Source organism: Typopeltis vanoorti, chromosome 24 (genome assembly GCF_054136105.1).
Source record: "Typopeltis vanoorti isolate ZY-2024b chromosome 24, IOZ_Tvanoo_1.0, whole genome shotgun sequence".
Classification (NCBI taxonomy): domain Eukaryota; kingdom Metazoa; phylum Arthropoda; class Arachnida; order Uropygi; family Thelyphonidae; genus Typopeltis; species Typopeltis vanoorti.
Window position 1 is genome coordinate 23,116,227 of NC_143572.1, and position 18,847 is coordinate 23,135,073.

The window sequence follows — 18,847 nt, forward strand, 5'->3', positions numbered from 1 at the left end:
TGTGTTGTTGGTGTGTTTTTCACAGTGAAATTTTTACTCAGTTATTCTCTTTAGAAGTTGATATATAAATCCATAACTTTATACCTTAATACAATTTTGTTTAATTATTTTTAAAAAAAGTTAACATTTCTTTAGGAAAAAGTAATGAACTTTTAAGATCTAGAAAATTACATCTATGCGAAGACCATATGTGTAAAAATCGGTGACAAAGAAATCTTTAAGCAGAATCATTAACACTGATCATAATACATCATGATAAAAAATGTAATATATATATATATATATTTGAGTTATCTGTAAACATTTTGTCTATATACTCGAAAACCAGAATTGATAATCTCAATTAGAATGTTGGTGTCATTAGCATCACAGAAGGACCGTGCAAAAACATTAAAAGGGAGGATATGAGTATATTAGACATGGTTGAGTTTTACATTCACATAAACATAAACATAAGTATACTACAGAGCTAATATTAATTTGAAATAATAAGAAATAACTATTTATTTGTGCTGGCAAAAGAAGTTTCTAATAACAAAATGCTAATACAGAGTCTAAACCTTGTTTGTCTCATATTCTTTTAAACTTACTAATGCTAAGAAACCTACGGCATTTTGAAAAAATAAAATAAAATAAAATTTCAGCTACAGAAGTAGCTTTGAAGCACAAGGAATCAAAGATAAAATTAATAGTCTGAAGGGACAAGTTCATCTCCACAGTTTTTGCAAGCAAAAACTAGTTAAAAAGTAGATTTTGAAAAGCATATTTTGAATTTTTAAAGTAAAATAGAGAAAAACAACCAATCAGATTGAAAAAAAATATATAGAAGAATATCAAAAGCCCACATCGAGTGATGCAAATTTTCGGGTTGCGGTATTCCAAATGATGAAAACAATATGGGTGCGAATGTCAAAACTTTGAAAAGTTGATGAATTTCTTGCTTGCCGTGATCATAAATATTTATTTGAAGGTAAACATGTTATTTTTCTTTACAATTTTTTTTATGGTCGACATTGATGTTGCATATTGTTTGAAGAAATATGGTAACCCTACTTTCAGATACTTGTTAAGTTTAAAGTCTTAATTTCTGTTTAGTTATGAATGCGGAAAAAAATTAAAAGTTAAAATTACCAAATTATCAATCTCTCACACTACAGTGTGAAAATTAACAGAAGAGGATAGCGGTCAGTGGTGTAGCTAGAGCTTTTGCCGCCTAAGGAAATAAATTAAAACACTATATTTATTTTTGAAGTAAAACTTTCATTTCAACATTTTTTCGTTTTTCTGTTAGCAAAATCGTCAATGACATTGTCGAAGTCTATTTTACCACTCAGTTGCGGCTCTATAGACAGTATGGCAAGATTTCTTAAATGCAAAGTGCTGCCCGGGTCAGACCTCCCTTTCTTTCCCCTCCCCTAGCTATGCCGCTGATAGCAGTGACTTTACTTCCATTCCTTGTTTGTCTCATTTCCTTTCAGTCAACACTTACTAAACAAAAGAAAAATACAGGAATCTAAAGTATAATCCTTCGAAGTTGTAACAGAGGAATTAAGTTGAAAATTATAGTACCTGATCTAATATTCAGTTGAAATAAGAATAAATAATTATTTATTTGTGTTGGAAAAAATACCTCACATAATAAATGAGTTTAAAAAAAATATCACTACTGTGAAATCAAATGCCAGGAATAGCAAAAAAAAAAAAAAAAAAAAAAAAAAAAAAAACCATAATGCCAGACGCGAACAACAAAAAAAAAAATCATCTCACTTGTCAGAATTCCATACTCTAACCATTACCCAGGATTCCATACTCTAACCATCACTCAGAATTCTACACACAGGAAGTCACAGAAGTCACACATACCCACGACAATAACGTTCATTTTCATTTCAACTAAATGACGTCACATTGGACAGAAACCTATAGGAACAATAATTGAATGCATTTTCAGTTTATTTACTGCAATTCATTCTTTCAGGCTATAGATCGTCTTGTGCATGTGTGTCTGTTGTATACTGTACTGTACTGTTTTGTGTATCCCATAAAGTAAAAAAAAAAAAATGAGCGAACTCAAAACCCTTTGGAATTTTTCTTTCTTCGGGAAAATAGCAAGAGAGACAAATCTTGTGAAATATTTCTAGGTTTGAATTTTTCATTGTGAATATACTTGTAAATAATATTTCAGTGAAATAAATGTGTATTTGTAAACTTAAATGAACGATTAAGGTGTCGTTGATGTTTTCTCCATATTTAAGAATATTTATTACGCTTAGAATTTGTAATAAAGGTAACATTTAATTAGAAAAGTAATGACGTTTTTAAGATTTAAATGACATAGAAGCAGTAAAACTGAGATTTCAGTAATTAGTTATTTTAGAAAATGTGAACATGAAAGAAAACAAATGTGTGTGTGTGTTTGGGGGACACCACTGATAGCCTGTAATTAATTATTTAAAAAAATGTCTAACTACAACCTACTGACAAGAAAAACGTGAAAGAAAAAAAAGAAGCAGTAAAACTGAGATTCGAGTAGTTAATTATTTTAGAAATGTGAACATGAAAAAAAAAGTGTGTATGTGTGTTTGATGGGGATGTGAGGAGATACCAGTGATATCCAGTAATTAATTATTTTAGAAAATATAAACATGAAAGGAAAAAAAAATGTGTTTGTGTGTTTGAGGAGGGGGGGACACCAGTAACTAATTATTTTAGAAAATGTCTACTGGTTCACAAACATTACCCATAAAGAAACAATAGAATTATTAACTAAAAAATTTCCGTCTGATATAGTTGAATTGTTCAAGTTTGTTATTGCATCAGGTTACTTCACCTGGAAAGGTTAAATTTACAAGCAAGAAGAAGAAGGAACAGCAATGGGATCTCCTTTACCACCAAGCCTAGCAAACTTGTTTCTAGAACACCTTGAGGAAACAATATTCACTTTTGAACCCAAACCAAAAATTTGGTTAAGATATGTCGACGACGTATTTGCAGTCTGGGATCATCCTGAACATGAATTACAACTGTTTCTAGATAAAATTGACCTTCATCATCGCATCAACTTTATGTTAGAAAAAGAATCTCCACAGGGTATCTCCTTTTTGGATTTACACATCCAAAGAAAAGAAGACAGTTCCATCGCCACTTCTGTCTTTCGCAAGCCTACATTCTCAGGTCGCTACATTCACAATTCTTCCGCTCATCATCCATCATCATCCATCTCAGAAATCTGGCATTATTAAATCACTAGTTTCCAGAGCACACAAATTCTGCTCCTCTGAAGAATCTTTAAACCAGGAATTAGAAGTAATCAAAAATGCAGCCATCCTAAATGGGTATAATCCTAAAACAACTAAAAAAATCATCAGTCACTTCTCCACACATCAAACCAGACAGGAAGAAGTCCATAGGATTCCCATACCTTACGTTAAAGACATCTCCGAACGTCTTTCTAAAATTATGAAGAAATACAATTTTGCCACTACTTACAAACCTATCAACCAAATTTACAACTTGTTACCTTCTCCTAAGGACAAACTCTCACCTTTGATGTTGCTTGGCGTTTATGAGATTCCATGCTCATGCAAATTGTCTTACTTTGGACAGACAGGTAGGTCTGTTCAGAAACGCATCTCGGAACATCAAGATCACATTCGTCTTTTTAAACCGCAGAAATCTGGCCTCTCTCAACACGGAATTGAAAATCCAAACCATAGGATCCATTGGAAAAAGTCTAAACTTTTACATAGATCTTTATATAAACATGAACGTTTATACAAAGAAAGTTCGGAAGCCCTACTACACAGACCAAACTTAAATCGCAACGACGTTCTTGCTATTCCTAAAGTATGGGAAATTGTTATACAAAATTGTGTTAAATAATTTTTTTTAACTTCTGTAGCACGTTCGTTTAATGAGATTCTATTGTAATCATGCGCCCTAACTGTATGTTATTCCTATTATTGTTTTAAACTACTGTACTGATGATGTCCTAGGATACTTAGGATGAAGTATTTACAATTAAATAATTTTCACTGTGGTTAATACGTGTGTTTCTTTTAATTATGTCTACTGGTATATTGACAAATATTCTTCCATAGTTCCACAATCGAGCAAAAGACCCCAACACTTGACCAAATATCCTCCCAGAATTCCAATCTCTAATCATTACCCATAATGCACATGCGAACCTTTACCCACAATTCCACAGTCGAACCAAAGACACAACGTAACGTCAATGACGGATGTGTCACCCTGGGCAATTCCAAGAATTCTATACTCTATCTTATCTCTAACCATCACTCACAATTCCATACATGAACAATTATCAGAATTCCATACGCAAACCAAAACACATAACGTGATGTCACAGAGCAGATGTATCCCCCAGCGAAATTCAAAGAATTCCATACTCGATCTTATCTCTAACCATCACCCATAATTCCATACGCGAACAATTACCCAGAATGCCATACGTGAACCAAAAGACACAACATGACGTTACTGATAGATGTGGCCCCCAGCGAAATTCCAAACATTCTATACTCATGATGTCACTGATCTTAGCAAACAATGACGTCACGAAGCCTTATCTTATCTTGATCTTGATCTGATTCAGAGTGACCCAATACTACTTACCTGCAATTCACAATAATTGGGTAGCCAGCTTTCTCGCTTGTCTTTCACTGCATCTCATAAACGATGACTCTCTTTCTTCGAGCTGTGACTCCAATGCAGGAGAGTCGTCCACTTTCTTGTATACATAAATCATCACTAATCCGACCCACAGTTATGCTGATGATAATACACTTTACTCATCCTTCTCATTCAGACCATGTGGTGCTCAGACGTCTCAAGTTTCAAGAGCATCAGAAACCAGTGCCTCAAACACTGATCTCTATGCCATCCTTCAATGAGGCAAGGATTACCTGGCCACCTTCAATGCCAATAAAAGGTAGCCCTTTCTCTTACAAAAGTTTCTCAGTTCACCTGCCTTTACCCTCAATAGTAATATACAAATCGACAAATAGGATCTGATCTCTCTCTCTCTCTCTCTCTCTCTCTTCTTCATTGAAATGGCATTTAGCTTCAGTTTCTACTGGCACAAATACATCGTATCACATCAATAGTATACTCAGATTCTAAAAAACTAGACATTTTCTCGCTAAATATGCTATTATTCAACGTCCCGCTACTAACTCTATACAAATCCAATATGGCGCACCTAAAACTTCCTTAAAAATGTTTGATGCTGTCCAGAGGAGAGAAATTCCGCTCATAGACGATTTCTCTATTTCACAGATGTACTAGTTCAGTTCTGTGTCTTTTCTACAGGTACTTCCATAGTTGTTGCTCTACAGAACCTTCTCCTCTTGAGTCATCTGGAACGACCTTCCTCGTGTTCCCCAACAACTACAATCTCACACTCTTCAAGAAAATGTCAATGAGTTTATTTCCCAACCGTTATTTATGCCCGCTCCTACACACTGTACTGATGTGCTATAGGTTCTTCTACCTTTCGTATATGTGATCGATTTAAAAAAGAAATCCAATGAAGACAGTTTAAAAATATCGCATTACAGTGTAACACTCCCTCTAACCTGCGATCCAAGACAAATTAACCTACTCCTTTAAAGGTGATGAACTACAAATAATCCTCTAAGCATCGAAAGCAATACCCTCATAGCTAGAACACTGCATCCTACGCTGCACAATAGCATAATTACAAACATTGTGATAATATTTTCTTCTCCGCAGTAACACATTACAGCACAGGAAAACCGTCTCTGTTAAACTGTGCATTGCCTCACTTATGCAGTGTATAATTTATGATAACGATTGCCCAGAATTGGATGGTTCCTTAGATTATGCAACATTGACTAAAGTTATAGAGGCCGATGTATTATTTTATAACTGTGTGGATTTTGGCCGATTTGCCGGGGAGAAAAACTAGACATCTCTATGATCCACAATCTGTATAGGCTAATTCACCTTTAGTTAAATATAATAAAAAAACCTCTTATAAATATCCCTCGGAGTATAACGACGATAATCGAACCAAGATCTTTCTAACCAAATAGGATGGTTGACATGGACTGCTCTATGGAGACCCTGTAGAGAAATGGTTAATAATGAAATCCTATTGTTATGGGGAGAGAATAGAGAGTTGACTTTAATAGAAAATAATAATATTAAATACCACCTCTCTCTCCCGCTCCCACCTTCTTTATATTTAAATACATCTCATTTGTGTTTATGTTTAAATACATCTCACTGAAAAGAAACCAAGCAAGAAAACTATTTTTTCTACAGAGGTTTAGATCTATTTCCATGATCATATTTTTTCCCTGAGACTTTCTGAAACTCCTCCTCCAGGCTGCTAGCTATCAAAAAAATATAACAGTTTGTTGCAAATATAAAAAAGCCTTAGATTTTCAAGTCTCTTGTGCCACGTCAAAAATTAAAACAGAAATAACTTTTTCTTATAAATATTTCATATATTTTTGTCTCTGTTACCTTCGCATACCACTTTCTTAGGGATGTTTTCAATATATATATCATTTTCTTTAAACGAATGTATCATTTCGCAATTATTAAACTAACCTATTTTAATTTTTTTTACAGTGATGGAATGCCTTGCTCTGGTGCCTCCAAAGTATGGCTACTTTGTCAACGATCTCTGCAGCAACGTGTTCAACGCTGCTTGTGGTATGCGCTGTGATCCAGGTTACAAACTTCAAGGTAGCAGCATTCGCCTTTGCTCAGAGACTGGAAACTGGACAGGAGAAGAAGCCGTATGTGAATGTAAGTTTGTTATCGTTCGGTTATCAGTCGCAGGGAAATGCTTAAATACTCCTATCTCTCTTGTGTGACATATTTACGATTTGTGTGAGCTTATTTATTTAGGAGTTCATTATAGTCCCCGTTTAATCAAATTTCTTAATTCTTTTATTAACTTGGCTTTAATAAATTCTATATTTTGCAGTGAAAACGTGCCCACCTCTCAGTGCACCTCGACACGGGTCTGTTCTATGCACTACTACAACATTTGCATTCGAAACAGAATGTCATTTTACCTGTGAACCTGGCTACTCTCTTGTTGGCTCCAAAAAACGAACATGTCTTGCTATTGCTTTATGGGATGGTCTACCTGCCCTCTGTCGACGTAAGTATGGAACTCATTATTTCCTTGTCCCAATAAAATCATGGATAATTGACCATTTCTGGTTTTGTAAGATCAATGTGCCGAATTGTTCACTTGCTCCTAATGTTGACATTTTAATTGCAGCTATTTACTGTTCGCCGCTCGCAACGATTCCTCATGCAACAGCGTCGCCATCTAAATGCACACAAGGGAAATCCAGCTATGGTGATCTATGTAAATTTGACTGTGACTATGGATTCATGCTAAATGGTCAAACTAGTAAACAGTGCGTTGATCCAGGAATCTGGAGCGGAAATGGCGAATTAATAGAGTGTATAGGTGAGTATGCTGTTGACATAGAAACGATATGTACAAAAAAAAAAAATTCTATAAAAGATCTGCTCTGCTGTCAGCGTTATTAGCAAAGGGGTGCAATGCAGATTATGTTAAATCTCATTCTGTATAACCTTTGCTTTTTTGCATTTTGTGTGGTGTTTCAACACTGAATGGCTGAACTTTATTTTCCACATAACCCTCTAGCTGACTTTTTTTATGGTTAAATAATTTCAATGACGTTTCACTTAACAATACACAATACCTTATCGATATTTCCATTCCTGAATTTATTATCGCTTTATAAAATATTTATTTTTACCTTACTGGGAAATGTCTATCATGAACCATATTCCATCTGATTTTGGTTTTCCACTTCAAATAATTTTATCCATTACAAGGTCTGAAATAGAAAAGGAAATTCTAGTTATTGAGATGCCGTGTCAAATGCTTTCTATAAGTATTGAACAAATGGCTAAAGATAGTTCATATTAATCTAGCAAAGTGTAAATTGAATTTGTAAATAATTTGAATAAAGCAGCGCATTCAGTACTAAAAGCAAGCTAGTTTTTGAAAAATGAAGGCAGTTTTTTCTCAAATTTCATTAATTTAATTTTTGTTAATGTTCCAAAATCTTCAAAAAAATCCGATAATCAGAATTTTGCATCCCGTTTTATGGGCTGGTTTTATCATGTCGTTCTTAAGTTGTTCTGAGGGGAATGTGCCATAATCTAATTCCTGGTTATATTTGTTTGCAATGTACGGAAAATATATATAAATGCCATAATTTGAGGAATTACAAAAATTACACCGCTGGTAATACTTCATCAGTTTATTATTATTATTATTATTATTATTAGTAGTAGTAGTAGTAGTAGTAGTAGTAGTAGTAATTCACCAATATTATTTTTTCATCTATAATTTAGCAAAATGCTCTTTTGCTATTCAAATATACAGAGAATTAAAGTTTGAGCAAGATCATAATATTTTATCTTGTTCAAGATAAATTGGTTGTCGGATAAACTAGTGTCACAATTGTGGCAGCTTGCCACAGTTTCTGTTGGCTGAAAGACTGTCGATCGACGATCTTGTGGAAGTTTATTTATTTTTTGTTTTGTTATTGCTGTACATATACGCCTGAACTTGATATTTTATGACCACGAAATAGAATCCGTTCCTGCTTAAACAATCAGCGGAGGGCTAAATATGGCAGTCATGTTTATGTTATAACTAGGTATTAGTGCCCCTTCTAGCAGACGCTCTTCAACCCTATCACTAGGAACATGAACGGATCTGTTTTCAGTAGTACCGTATTGTTCTAATGCACCTTGATAACACTCATGGAGTAAATTATTTGGTCTAAGGCTTGGTCATTCGCTATAGCTCCACTGAATTCATGAGATTAGCTGGCTAGCGTTTAACGATAGCACAGACTTTAAGACGAAGGCTTTTCCGCTCCCTCTTACTCATTGTTAGCGATAAGCCGTTGTTTAGTTATGGATCGGCATATAAACGACAGTGTTATCAAAAAGAGACAAATTTATTAAATCAAGCGTTCAACATTTTTAAATCGAGAACATCAAAGCAATCTGTCAGCAACATGAAAATTAGTCAAAATTAAATGGCTTGAATAGTGACAATAGAAAATCGTCGGCCAATACAACAAATCGCATATATGTCCACAGGTGGAAATAGAATCGATAGGTAAGAAAGAAAAGTTGTAAAACTTCTTCGTAAAAATTCCACATTATATGAGTTCATGACGGGATTTGCGAAATGACTGAAGCAAAGTGAGGAGCCATCTATTATGAAATTAAGTTTAAGTGAATTAACGATAGAAATAAAAGTATTTATTGAGGATTTCAATATGTGCATGTATTTCGAATCGTATATTATCCCCCTCATCAGCCTTGCAACTGAAAATTTGAATCTTTATAATTAGCTTGCGTCGATATGAAGTATAACAGCTCAGACTGAACAGCGGTTCCTCTTGATTAATATCAAGGAAAAAAATCAAACGTTTTTTTTGACAGGGACTTATTACAGTCAATACAAATAATAATCTGAAAGATATTGCTTACATTTAGGTACAAATATTGCGTTTATATCTAACTTTTAAACTTTATGTTGGTTGAAAGACTGAGCCAGACCTAGTCAATTTACATACAATTAACTAGGTCTCAGTGCAGAGTTCACTAACACAGATAATTCTGACGAGCAGCAGAGTGACACTGGAATCTAATGAAAGAACGAAATGATGTGAAATTTCATGGAAGTGAAATTAAATAAAGAGAACAAAGCGAAACAAGAATAAAAGAATTCCCTATTATTTCAGAATCTATAAAACACGATTTACTGTAAAGCTGTCAATTTTATGCCTATTTGGCTGGAATACTCCACTTACATTTTATTTCTAACTGAATATTCAATTTCAAGATTAAGCTGAAGTATTCAGTAGTGAGATTATGTAGTTATATAGCTACTGTTATATAGCAGAGTTGTTAGCGTACCTGCTTTCCAACCAAAAGGCTATGGGTTAGAATTCCACCATGGACGTGGATGTTTTGTATACGTTTTAGGTCAAAGCTGAATTTCTTCGCCGGGTGTGAGACTACCCTGCTTAAGGGGAAGGTCTGAAGTGTCTTGAAAAAGTTTCGTGGGCAAAACTCACATAATTTAAAAAAGAGGGTTTCTTTTAGCTTTAGAGCTTATGTTTCAGAACTTAATAAATGCTCTAATCTCGGCTGGTAATGGAAACTAAGGAGTCCAATCCATTCAAACGTCAAGAATATCGTTGAGCTATTAGAATTTCACATTAGCATACCTTTACCATTGCATCAAGGAATCTCGTTTTAACTGCAACGCAGCAAAATTGACCGTAGAATATGCACCAGTACAACCAAGTAAATGTTAATTAGTGTTGGGAACATACCATTTTAGCAAATTGATTTTAATCATTTCATCTAGCTGTATGATAATTCACAGAGGTAGGGGATTATCTCAAATACATTCATTTGAGAACTCATTTTATACCTCGCTTATCTTGTCTTCTTCGAATTGCTGTTTTAGGTTTATGGATTTTTTTTTTTTTCGTTTGTTACTCATAATATAAACAGTTTACTGTTTGTAGTTTTAATGAAAATAGCCAGTTCAATAATCTTAATTGACAAAAGAAGAAATCTGAACGTTTATTACATTTCTTCCCAGATATCATGCCTCCCGTTATTCACTGCCCGGAGGACGTAGTTGTAGATGCGGAAGATGGGGAAGCTAGTGCTCTGGTGAACTGGACAGTGCCTTCTGCTTCCGACAACAGCGAAGAACCATTAGTGATATCAGTATTCCCTGCTATGGTACCAGTGCGTAGATTTGATATAGGTTCTGTGACGATCACGTATGTAGCAGAAGATAGAAGTCGAAATCGGGCAGAATGTAACTTCACAGTGACTGTTAGAGGTATACGTTTTTTTTTTTCTTTCTATTTTTAAGCAGTAGGATGATAAGTTTATTTAACAATAAAAGCATTTAGTGATGTTTACCAGCCATCCTATGATATCCACTAGCAGCATTACATTATTTTATTATAAAAATGTTTATATTTTTTAATCTGTAGATGTCCAACCTCCAATGATTGACAAGTGTGTTTCGCCCTCTAAGTTTCTATCTCGTGTCCCTCCAGTAGAAGTGACATGGGAAGAGCCCATCTTTTCGGATAGTTCAGGAAGTCCTTTGACAATCTGGAGGTCTCATGAGCCTGGATTCTTTGCTTTAGGAGAAACGGAAGTTACTTACACAGCTCGCGATGAGGCAGGTAACAACAGCACTTGCATTATCACCGTCGTGGTACAAGGTAAGAGGCATATAATTTAATCATTAAAATAAATTACAATAAAATCTACAGCATTTTCTGGTGTAAATAGGATAAAACTAGAATTTTACGTTTCTATGAGAGTAAATATTCCCTAGAACACTTTCCGACATGTTGACATTTTTCTTCATTTCCCCAACCCCTTTCCTTTGTGTTGATTTTACTTTTAAGCGTTAAATGAACATTGGCTTCTTTACACGATAAGAAATAACACACAACTGACTATTTTTATTCATATATATATATATATATATATATATATATATATATATATATATATATATATATATATATATATATATATATATATATATATATATATATATATAAAGTATTTTACCTTAGGTATAATAAATGTTAAAGATACCAAGCTATTTTAAACCTGGTTTTACTCCATTTCCCAAGTAAGCAAACAGACAAACAAGTCAAGTTTGCGCCTGCAAGTGTTGCAAGTCTAGCTGATCCTACACGTAGTGCAAGACCAAGGCAACTCATGGTTAAAGTAGAATAAGCTCTGATCACTAATCTTAATATTTACCCTTAATGCAAAACACATCTCCTAGAGGAGATGTATGATGTTTTGTATTAAAGGCAAGGGGGGGGGGGGCACTACCCAGACCGGTTTCGACCTTTATTGAGGTCTCATCAGTGGGAGCCAGGCTAGAAATACCAAGATTTTAGTAATACAGAGCTTATAAGTATTTTACCAGAACAAGTCACCATAAGGTATTTTAACCTTATTAAATAAAAATCTCAGGAAAACCAGGTTTAAAATAGCTTGGTATCTTTAACATTTATTATACCCAAGATAAAATACTTTCTACATTTATATCTCCTGAGATTTTTATTTAATAAGGTTAAAATACCTTATGGTGACTTGTTCTGGTAAAATACTTATAAGCTCTGTATTACTAAAATCTTGGTATTTCCGGCCTGGTTCCCACTGAAGAGACCTCGATAGGGGTCGGAACTGGTGGGGGATGGCCTTGAGAGGCTCCGCTTGGGGATAGGTTTTTGCCTATCTCTGAATAGGGCCACCGCTGAGATTATGGCTCTGGCTGGTGGTGGGGTGAGCCTGCTACTGGGTAGAGCCAACGCTGAGAAGTTTTTCTCGGTGACGGGGTGAGCCTGTCACTGAGTGGAACAACGCTGAGTTGGACGGTTCTTTAGGGCACTATATGAAGTGGTCTAGGGATCGTTCTAATTTTTAGAGAGGTCTTTACTTAAATACACCTCAATAAAGGTCGAAACCGGTCTGGGTAGTGGCCCCCTTGCCTTTAATACAAAATTTAATACAAAACATCATACATCATACATCTCCTCTAGGAGATGTGTTTTGCATTAAGGGTAAATATTAAGATTAGTGATCAGAGCTTATTCTACTTTTACCATGAGTTGCCTTGGTCTTGCACTACCTGTAGGATCAGCTAGACTTGCAGACGCAAACTTGACTTGTTTGTCTGTTTGCTTACTTGGGAAATGGAGTAAAACCAGGTTTAAAATAGCTTGGTATCTTTAACATATATATATATATATATATATATATAATATATATATATATATATATATATATATATATATATATATAGAGAGAGAGAGAGAGAGAGAGAGAGAGAGATGATTTCTGGTTTATCCCTTATTCCTTGTTTAACACAGTCGAACCAGTTTTAATTGTATTTCGCAAAATTTGCAGCACGTATTAACTCTGTTTCTTCGTATGTATAACTGCAGTTTGGTTGGGAGGATTTTATTTAAATTTGAAATCTGGAATATGTACTAAAAGTTGTTTTAACACTTTCAATATAAATTTCAAAAGACTAAATTTCGGCGAAATAATAGTAATAAATCGCCTATGACTGTATGGAATGTAATGATATTTTTTCATATCTATCGATCCCATGTATAAGAGGCTTCAAAAACTATATCACATCAGTGACATGACGGCAAGAGGTTAAAAAAAGAGAAGGAAAGGAACCTATTGATGCTTTTTCGAACGTTGTGGTTACAGTCCTTGACGGGGGGGGGGGGACACTGTGTGAGGAGCATTATTCCAGAGAATAAAGTAGAAGTCAGTTCGATGAGCCGAATTTGGACTGTGAATAGATGTTGGTCAACAGCTGCTTTTATGAGCTTCGAGGAAGTGAAGGAACGATGGAAGCCAGTATCTGGTAGGATAGGGACAGCATCTGCAAATACAGAAACAGAATTTTTGTGAGAAAGTGATTGGAGTGAGCCTATATGTAACCGGCGGGGGTCTATTAATTAATCGGACTTCCTTCTTCTGGATAACGTCAAGAATTTTAATGGAAATTTTCGGTGCACCATACCGAATGCAAGAACAAAATTATGGCTAGCTTGGGCACTTTGGGATTTATACGGGTTCCTCAGGCATACATTTCAGAAGTAACTTAGTGTTTTGAGCATAAAATGACCTCCAAAGTATTCTGAGCGGAAAATGACACAAAATATTTTGGAGTCGTAGGAAACTAGGGATGTGATATTTTTGTCCTCAAAACTTTCGCTGCTGGACTGCTTAAAATAATCTCACTATCTCTTTAAATGTTAAATGCATTAAACATCTGTCTTCTATTTTCGGAAGTCGAGTTAATGGAATTATTTTTACTCTCAAGGTTGTTTTTGAATGGCACTAGTTCAGTGGTAGGCTACGTGTGATAAAGATCAGGTTCCTTTATTTATTTTTTTAAAAATCTTTCCCTTGTAACATGTTGAATGAAATCTTATACTGCGTATTGCCGAAACAAAACAGTCCTCGCCATTGGGAATATTTTCATCAGCTCCACTATTTGTGATAGTCACCACATTTCGAACTGACGCTAATAGCGATAAATAACGCAGAATTCATACGTCAAAAGTAAAACTATGCTGATTCACAAAAAAACAAATTTTTTTAAAGTGCAGTTTTTGTTATTTGTTTCAAGCATGCTAGAAAACTTTAGACTGGTCATACCCCATCTCTTCAGATTTCATGAAAATGAAATCTAATCAGGATGGAACATAAGCATATTATCAGCTGTTTATATATTGTACTAATTATAATTTCCTTTCTAGAACATGCTTGCACCTTTCCGCCGGATCCTGTAAATGGAAAAACTAATTGCACTGAGTCTGAGAAAGCAGTATACTGCACACTGTCTTGTAACGAAGGATATTCTTTTGCATTTCGTCCACCATCTGCTTACTTTTGTGCTTATGATGGTGTGTGGTTGCCCAAGGAACATCTCCCCTTCCCAGACTGCTCGTGTAAGTGCATACTCTGCTTTTAAACTAAAATTTGTCTCAACGAATATAATGTGGTAGGATTTTTTTATATGTGGTTTTATATCTTCCAAACTGAACTTTAGCACATTATTTATATTTTTAGTGACTCATCTTTCCAACACCATCTCCAAGATAGGAGTCGTTTCTGTAATTGCGGATGGTCTTAGCTGCCAAGATCACTTTTTCCTGAGTCAACTGGAGAAGCATATGCAAAGAAAATTAGCTAATAAAGTAAGTAAAGGCTAATAATGACATTAATAGAAACTGGAATTTAGTGGAGAAGCTTTCTGTTAAGTTGTATATATCTTAGCATATCAAAGTATTATATCTATGTCAGAATACTATCACCTGCCCACACTAAGTACATTCAGTTCATTTTATTCATTTTCCACGTATTTCACATTAATAATGTGCACATGACATACATATTATTAATCCATCTTGAGGAAATCTAGAGAAATAAGATAAAATATGTTTATTTCAATCTCCACTGAAAATCCCATCATTGCACCTAAGCGATGAAACCACGTGCAGTATGATCCATCGATTTGCTAGATGTATACGGATGATTTCTCTGTCAGAAGGAGAGAAAATGGTCTAAAGAGTTCATAAAAATTTATACAGTAAAAGCACGATTATTTAGCATTCTGTCATAATTTAGTAACTAGCATTCATTTTCTACTCCACTGATGTAACCTATTTAATACATATAGGCCAGGATATAATCCAGAAACCAATATTTCTGAGAGATCAGATCTTTTGCAAATTTTTTAGAAAGATTTCCACTTTCACAAACGCAGTCTGTTCTGGTGATTGTGCTTCTGTAGTGCAATTGGAAGTAGTATTGCCTATACATTCGGAAACAGTTGGATCCGAATGCCATGTAGGATGCGAGGATCCTTTATGAGAGTTTATCAACTAATGAAGAATTAGCTGGCTTCAGAGATAGAAGAAATTGTTCCCCTAAAAATGGATCTCTCCTTCTGAAAAACAGACAATCCTCCAGAGAACGCACACACTAAGAGTGGGTGATTACGGTCATATTAACTTCCCCATCACGACATTAATTAGGTTTATGAAAAGCCAAGGTAACCGGCTGTAATAAGCGACTGGATTTAAGTACATTAATGGAAGCAGGGATAAGATATTCGACATGGAATAGGAACTAGGGGAAGAAGTAGTAGAGTAGCATGCTTACATTTTTAACATTACCGAAATTATAGGCAGTGTAATAAAACTAAAATTATGGATAAAAGCGAAAAATGATTCTTAGGAAGAAGTTCATTACAATGATAAAATAACTTCGACGAAAGTTGAATAAGCATGTGATATAAACTTCATTCAGCAAGTTACTTTGTTATTTCATTACTGGCTTGATGGGCTGAGTGGGCGGTGTCTCCACTCAATCAACACTCTGTGGATAGAATCCTGTTGTTTTATGAATGTCTTCAGGAAGTACATGAATTTCATTACCCCGTGTGAGACTTTGCTTATTTGGACGCTTGGAGCAACTTCAAAGGAGGTAAGCGACATGGAAAAGTTCTGTTTGGTCCCTGCAGCGGGTTGTTAGAGTATCTAATCCTTAGCCTATCCAAGGTACTAATCTACAAAAGATTTACACTCTTTTTTGGAGAAAGGATTCAAATTAAAAAAAAAATAAATCAGTACATAATGTTACAAGGCTTTGGCAAAGCATTAACGATAAAATGGCAAGTGAATAGTGGTCCAATTGCCTGCACAACAGAGCTGGCCGAAGTCGAACCATCAAACTTTCAGAGCAGCCTCGGTGCTTCTAAAATTTTGTGATATCGAATTCACGAGGTTCTGAAAACATTGAACAAATGTCTTTTACCAGACGGATATGATGACAGTCTGCAGTTCCATCAAATATGGTAGCTGTGAGTCCGTGGCAGAGAAGCTGAATAGGACAGGGAGGTAATGACTCAAGGGATGATTCTCCTTAGTCATAACAGGTCAAGTCACTGTGAAGTTTCTTTAATTATTCTTTGATGAAAGATGCCCTGCGATCTGACGTTATCTAGATAGAAGTCATCACATGCATGTATTTGAACGATAACGCTGTTCAGGCAAGTCACTCATCGTTTATCTTTTGTTCTGATGATATCGAGAAGTCCAGAGGTATCACGCGGAAAACATATCCCGTACCATCATTCCATTGCCACTGCTTTATATCGCTGTAACCAAGCATGGTTGGCTTGTGGCCTTACTTTTCTCGCCATACTATTGTCCGTCTGTAGAAAATAACAAGAATCAGTATTCACACCATGTAATCTTTCTCTCGATGCTCATCTGCTTTAAAACCCCTTTCAGGCCATCGTTGAATAGAATGGTGTATTCATATATTCTTAATTGCAATTAATGGTTATATCAAGCAGTTATTTAACCAATTGTACCGCCTTTCTTCTTCTTCTCGTATGAATCATTTTTTTCCACAGTCTTATAATGTTTTCTGTTTATCACACCTTCTCAGAATATCCGTGATGCCGTTGTACCTACTGGACTTTCATATAAAACAATGGCCTCTGTGGGATACTCTTAACCAGTCTGTTACTATGTTGTTGTTATACCTCATTCGAAGTTACTCAGGCCAATTGAGTTTTGCATATTATCACACGGCTGAACGCAAATTCTCCTAAAGGCAGCTTGTCCCTGTTTAAAACCAGTGCCTGCCATTTTTCGTTACTCGCCGCGTGTGGCCAGGAGATTACATTATTTAGCACGGCAATGTCTTTAATATTTTGGCCAGTTTGTGTGCGTGGTACGAATATGATTTACGCTTTGTTAATCCAGCGAGTTCCATCCTGGCGGATTAACAAAGCGTTTACTATATTTACTACTTTTTTTTTATAAATAATTAATTTATAAAACTGCACTTTATAAAATAAGTACTAAACTTGGATTTAAAAAATGATGTCTAATGATCACTTTTCAACAAATCTTCCCACATCTAGAAAGTTTTTTTTTTCTTTCTCAGGTTTCTCGTCTTTGTAAGAATAATGTTATTTGCTCTATAGAGAACATGATTGCTACTTGCAAAGAAAATCCTGATGGTGAGAAAAGTCCATGTTTTTTCTAACATTTTAAAGCATCCATGTGTATTCATTTTGAAAAAAAAGAAAAAAGTTTTAACTTAAGGATTACATGCGTTTTAATTTCTTCCCAGAGGCCGAAGAAGAGTCAAATCGTATACTTCGAAGGAGACGTGATGTGAAATCAGAAGATTTTGAATTCCATCTAAGACCCCGAAGGGGTGTTCCCATTCCACATGTATTAGCTAAATCAAAAGCTATGAAAAGAAATCAGACTTTAGGAAAATCATCGACAGAGATCAATTTAAATAAAAATAAAGACCACGTGCCATTTTCGGAAAATCAACATTATCAACCCTTTTCTTACACCTCTTCTAACAACGTGAAGGATGTTATGGAGTCTCCTTCAGATGAAATTATACCTCTGGATACAGATGATATCGTAGACTTTGATACTGCCTATTTAAGAGGCAGCTATAATAATTCACTCCAGAATTCTGATGTCGATGTAAAAAACGCAGGGCAGAACTCACAGTTTTCTTCTACTGCAGGCGACTCACGATCATTTAAAAGAATTGAACTCGAATTTAAGCTGAAAGGTAAGTAAAAAGACTAGAAAGATATTCGCATTTTTCAATACAGGTTACCTAGATTGCATTTCAAAATATAGATAATAAAAATTAGAAGTTGAAACTGATAAAAATTCCACATGAAATGATACAGAAATACTGCATATCTATAAATGCATACACAGTTGCGTTGCTAGAGCTTTTGTCGCCCGGGGCAGTCCCTGAGTTTGCCTCCCCTCCCAATACACACCAAAAATACTACAAAAAGTCAAAACGACGTATAGGGTAAGATTCAAAACGCCGCGGAGCGGACCGCCACCACCCCCCTAGCTACGCCACTGTTCATACGTGTGTATTAAGCTCTGTAATTCACAATTACATCGTTACTAAAAACGGAGATAGCTGTTGCGAAATGTTATCTATTGATATTTCTTTCCACACACGCTTTAAACATAAGGTAGTCATATGAAAGTAATTTATTGTTTCAGAGATATTAAACCGCCAAAGCTACAAGGGGATGTAGTTTAGTTTAGTTGAAATTAGAAACGAAGAAACTAGGCTATGAAACTTATAGCTGTTAAGCTCGTGGGTTCTTCAGTCCGTT

At 35.1% G+C, this 18,847-nt stretch overlaps 1 protein-coding gene across 1 annotated transcript in view; it reads left to right on the forward strand.

The window, feature by feature from the left end:
- The window catches only part of LOC150093017 (sushi, von Willebrand factor type A, EGF and pentraxin domain-containing protein 1-like), a 154,957-nt gene that overhangs the window by 45,903 nt on the left and 90,207 nt on the right, over positions 1-18,847 (forward strand). Inside the window, exons 5-13 of the mRNA XM_090414101.1 lie at positions 6,625-6,804; positions 6,986-7,165; positions 7,289-7,483; positions 10,685-10,933; positions 11,091-11,327; positions 14,415-14,606; positions 14,728-14,855; positions 17,620-17,695; positions 17,809-18,273. Of these exons, the coding sequence (XP_090270227.1) occupies positions 6,625-6,804; positions 6,986-7,165; positions 7,289-7,483; positions 10,685-10,933; positions 11,091-11,327; positions 14,415-14,606; positions 14,728-14,855; positions 17,620-17,695; positions 17,809-18,273 (1,902 nt within the window). The remainder of the gene's footprint in view (positions 1-6,624; positions 6,805-6,985; positions 7,166-7,288; positions 7,484-10,684; positions 10,934-11,090; positions 11,328-14,414; positions 14,607-14,727; positions 14,856-17,619; positions 17,696-17,808; positions 18,274-18,847) is intronic.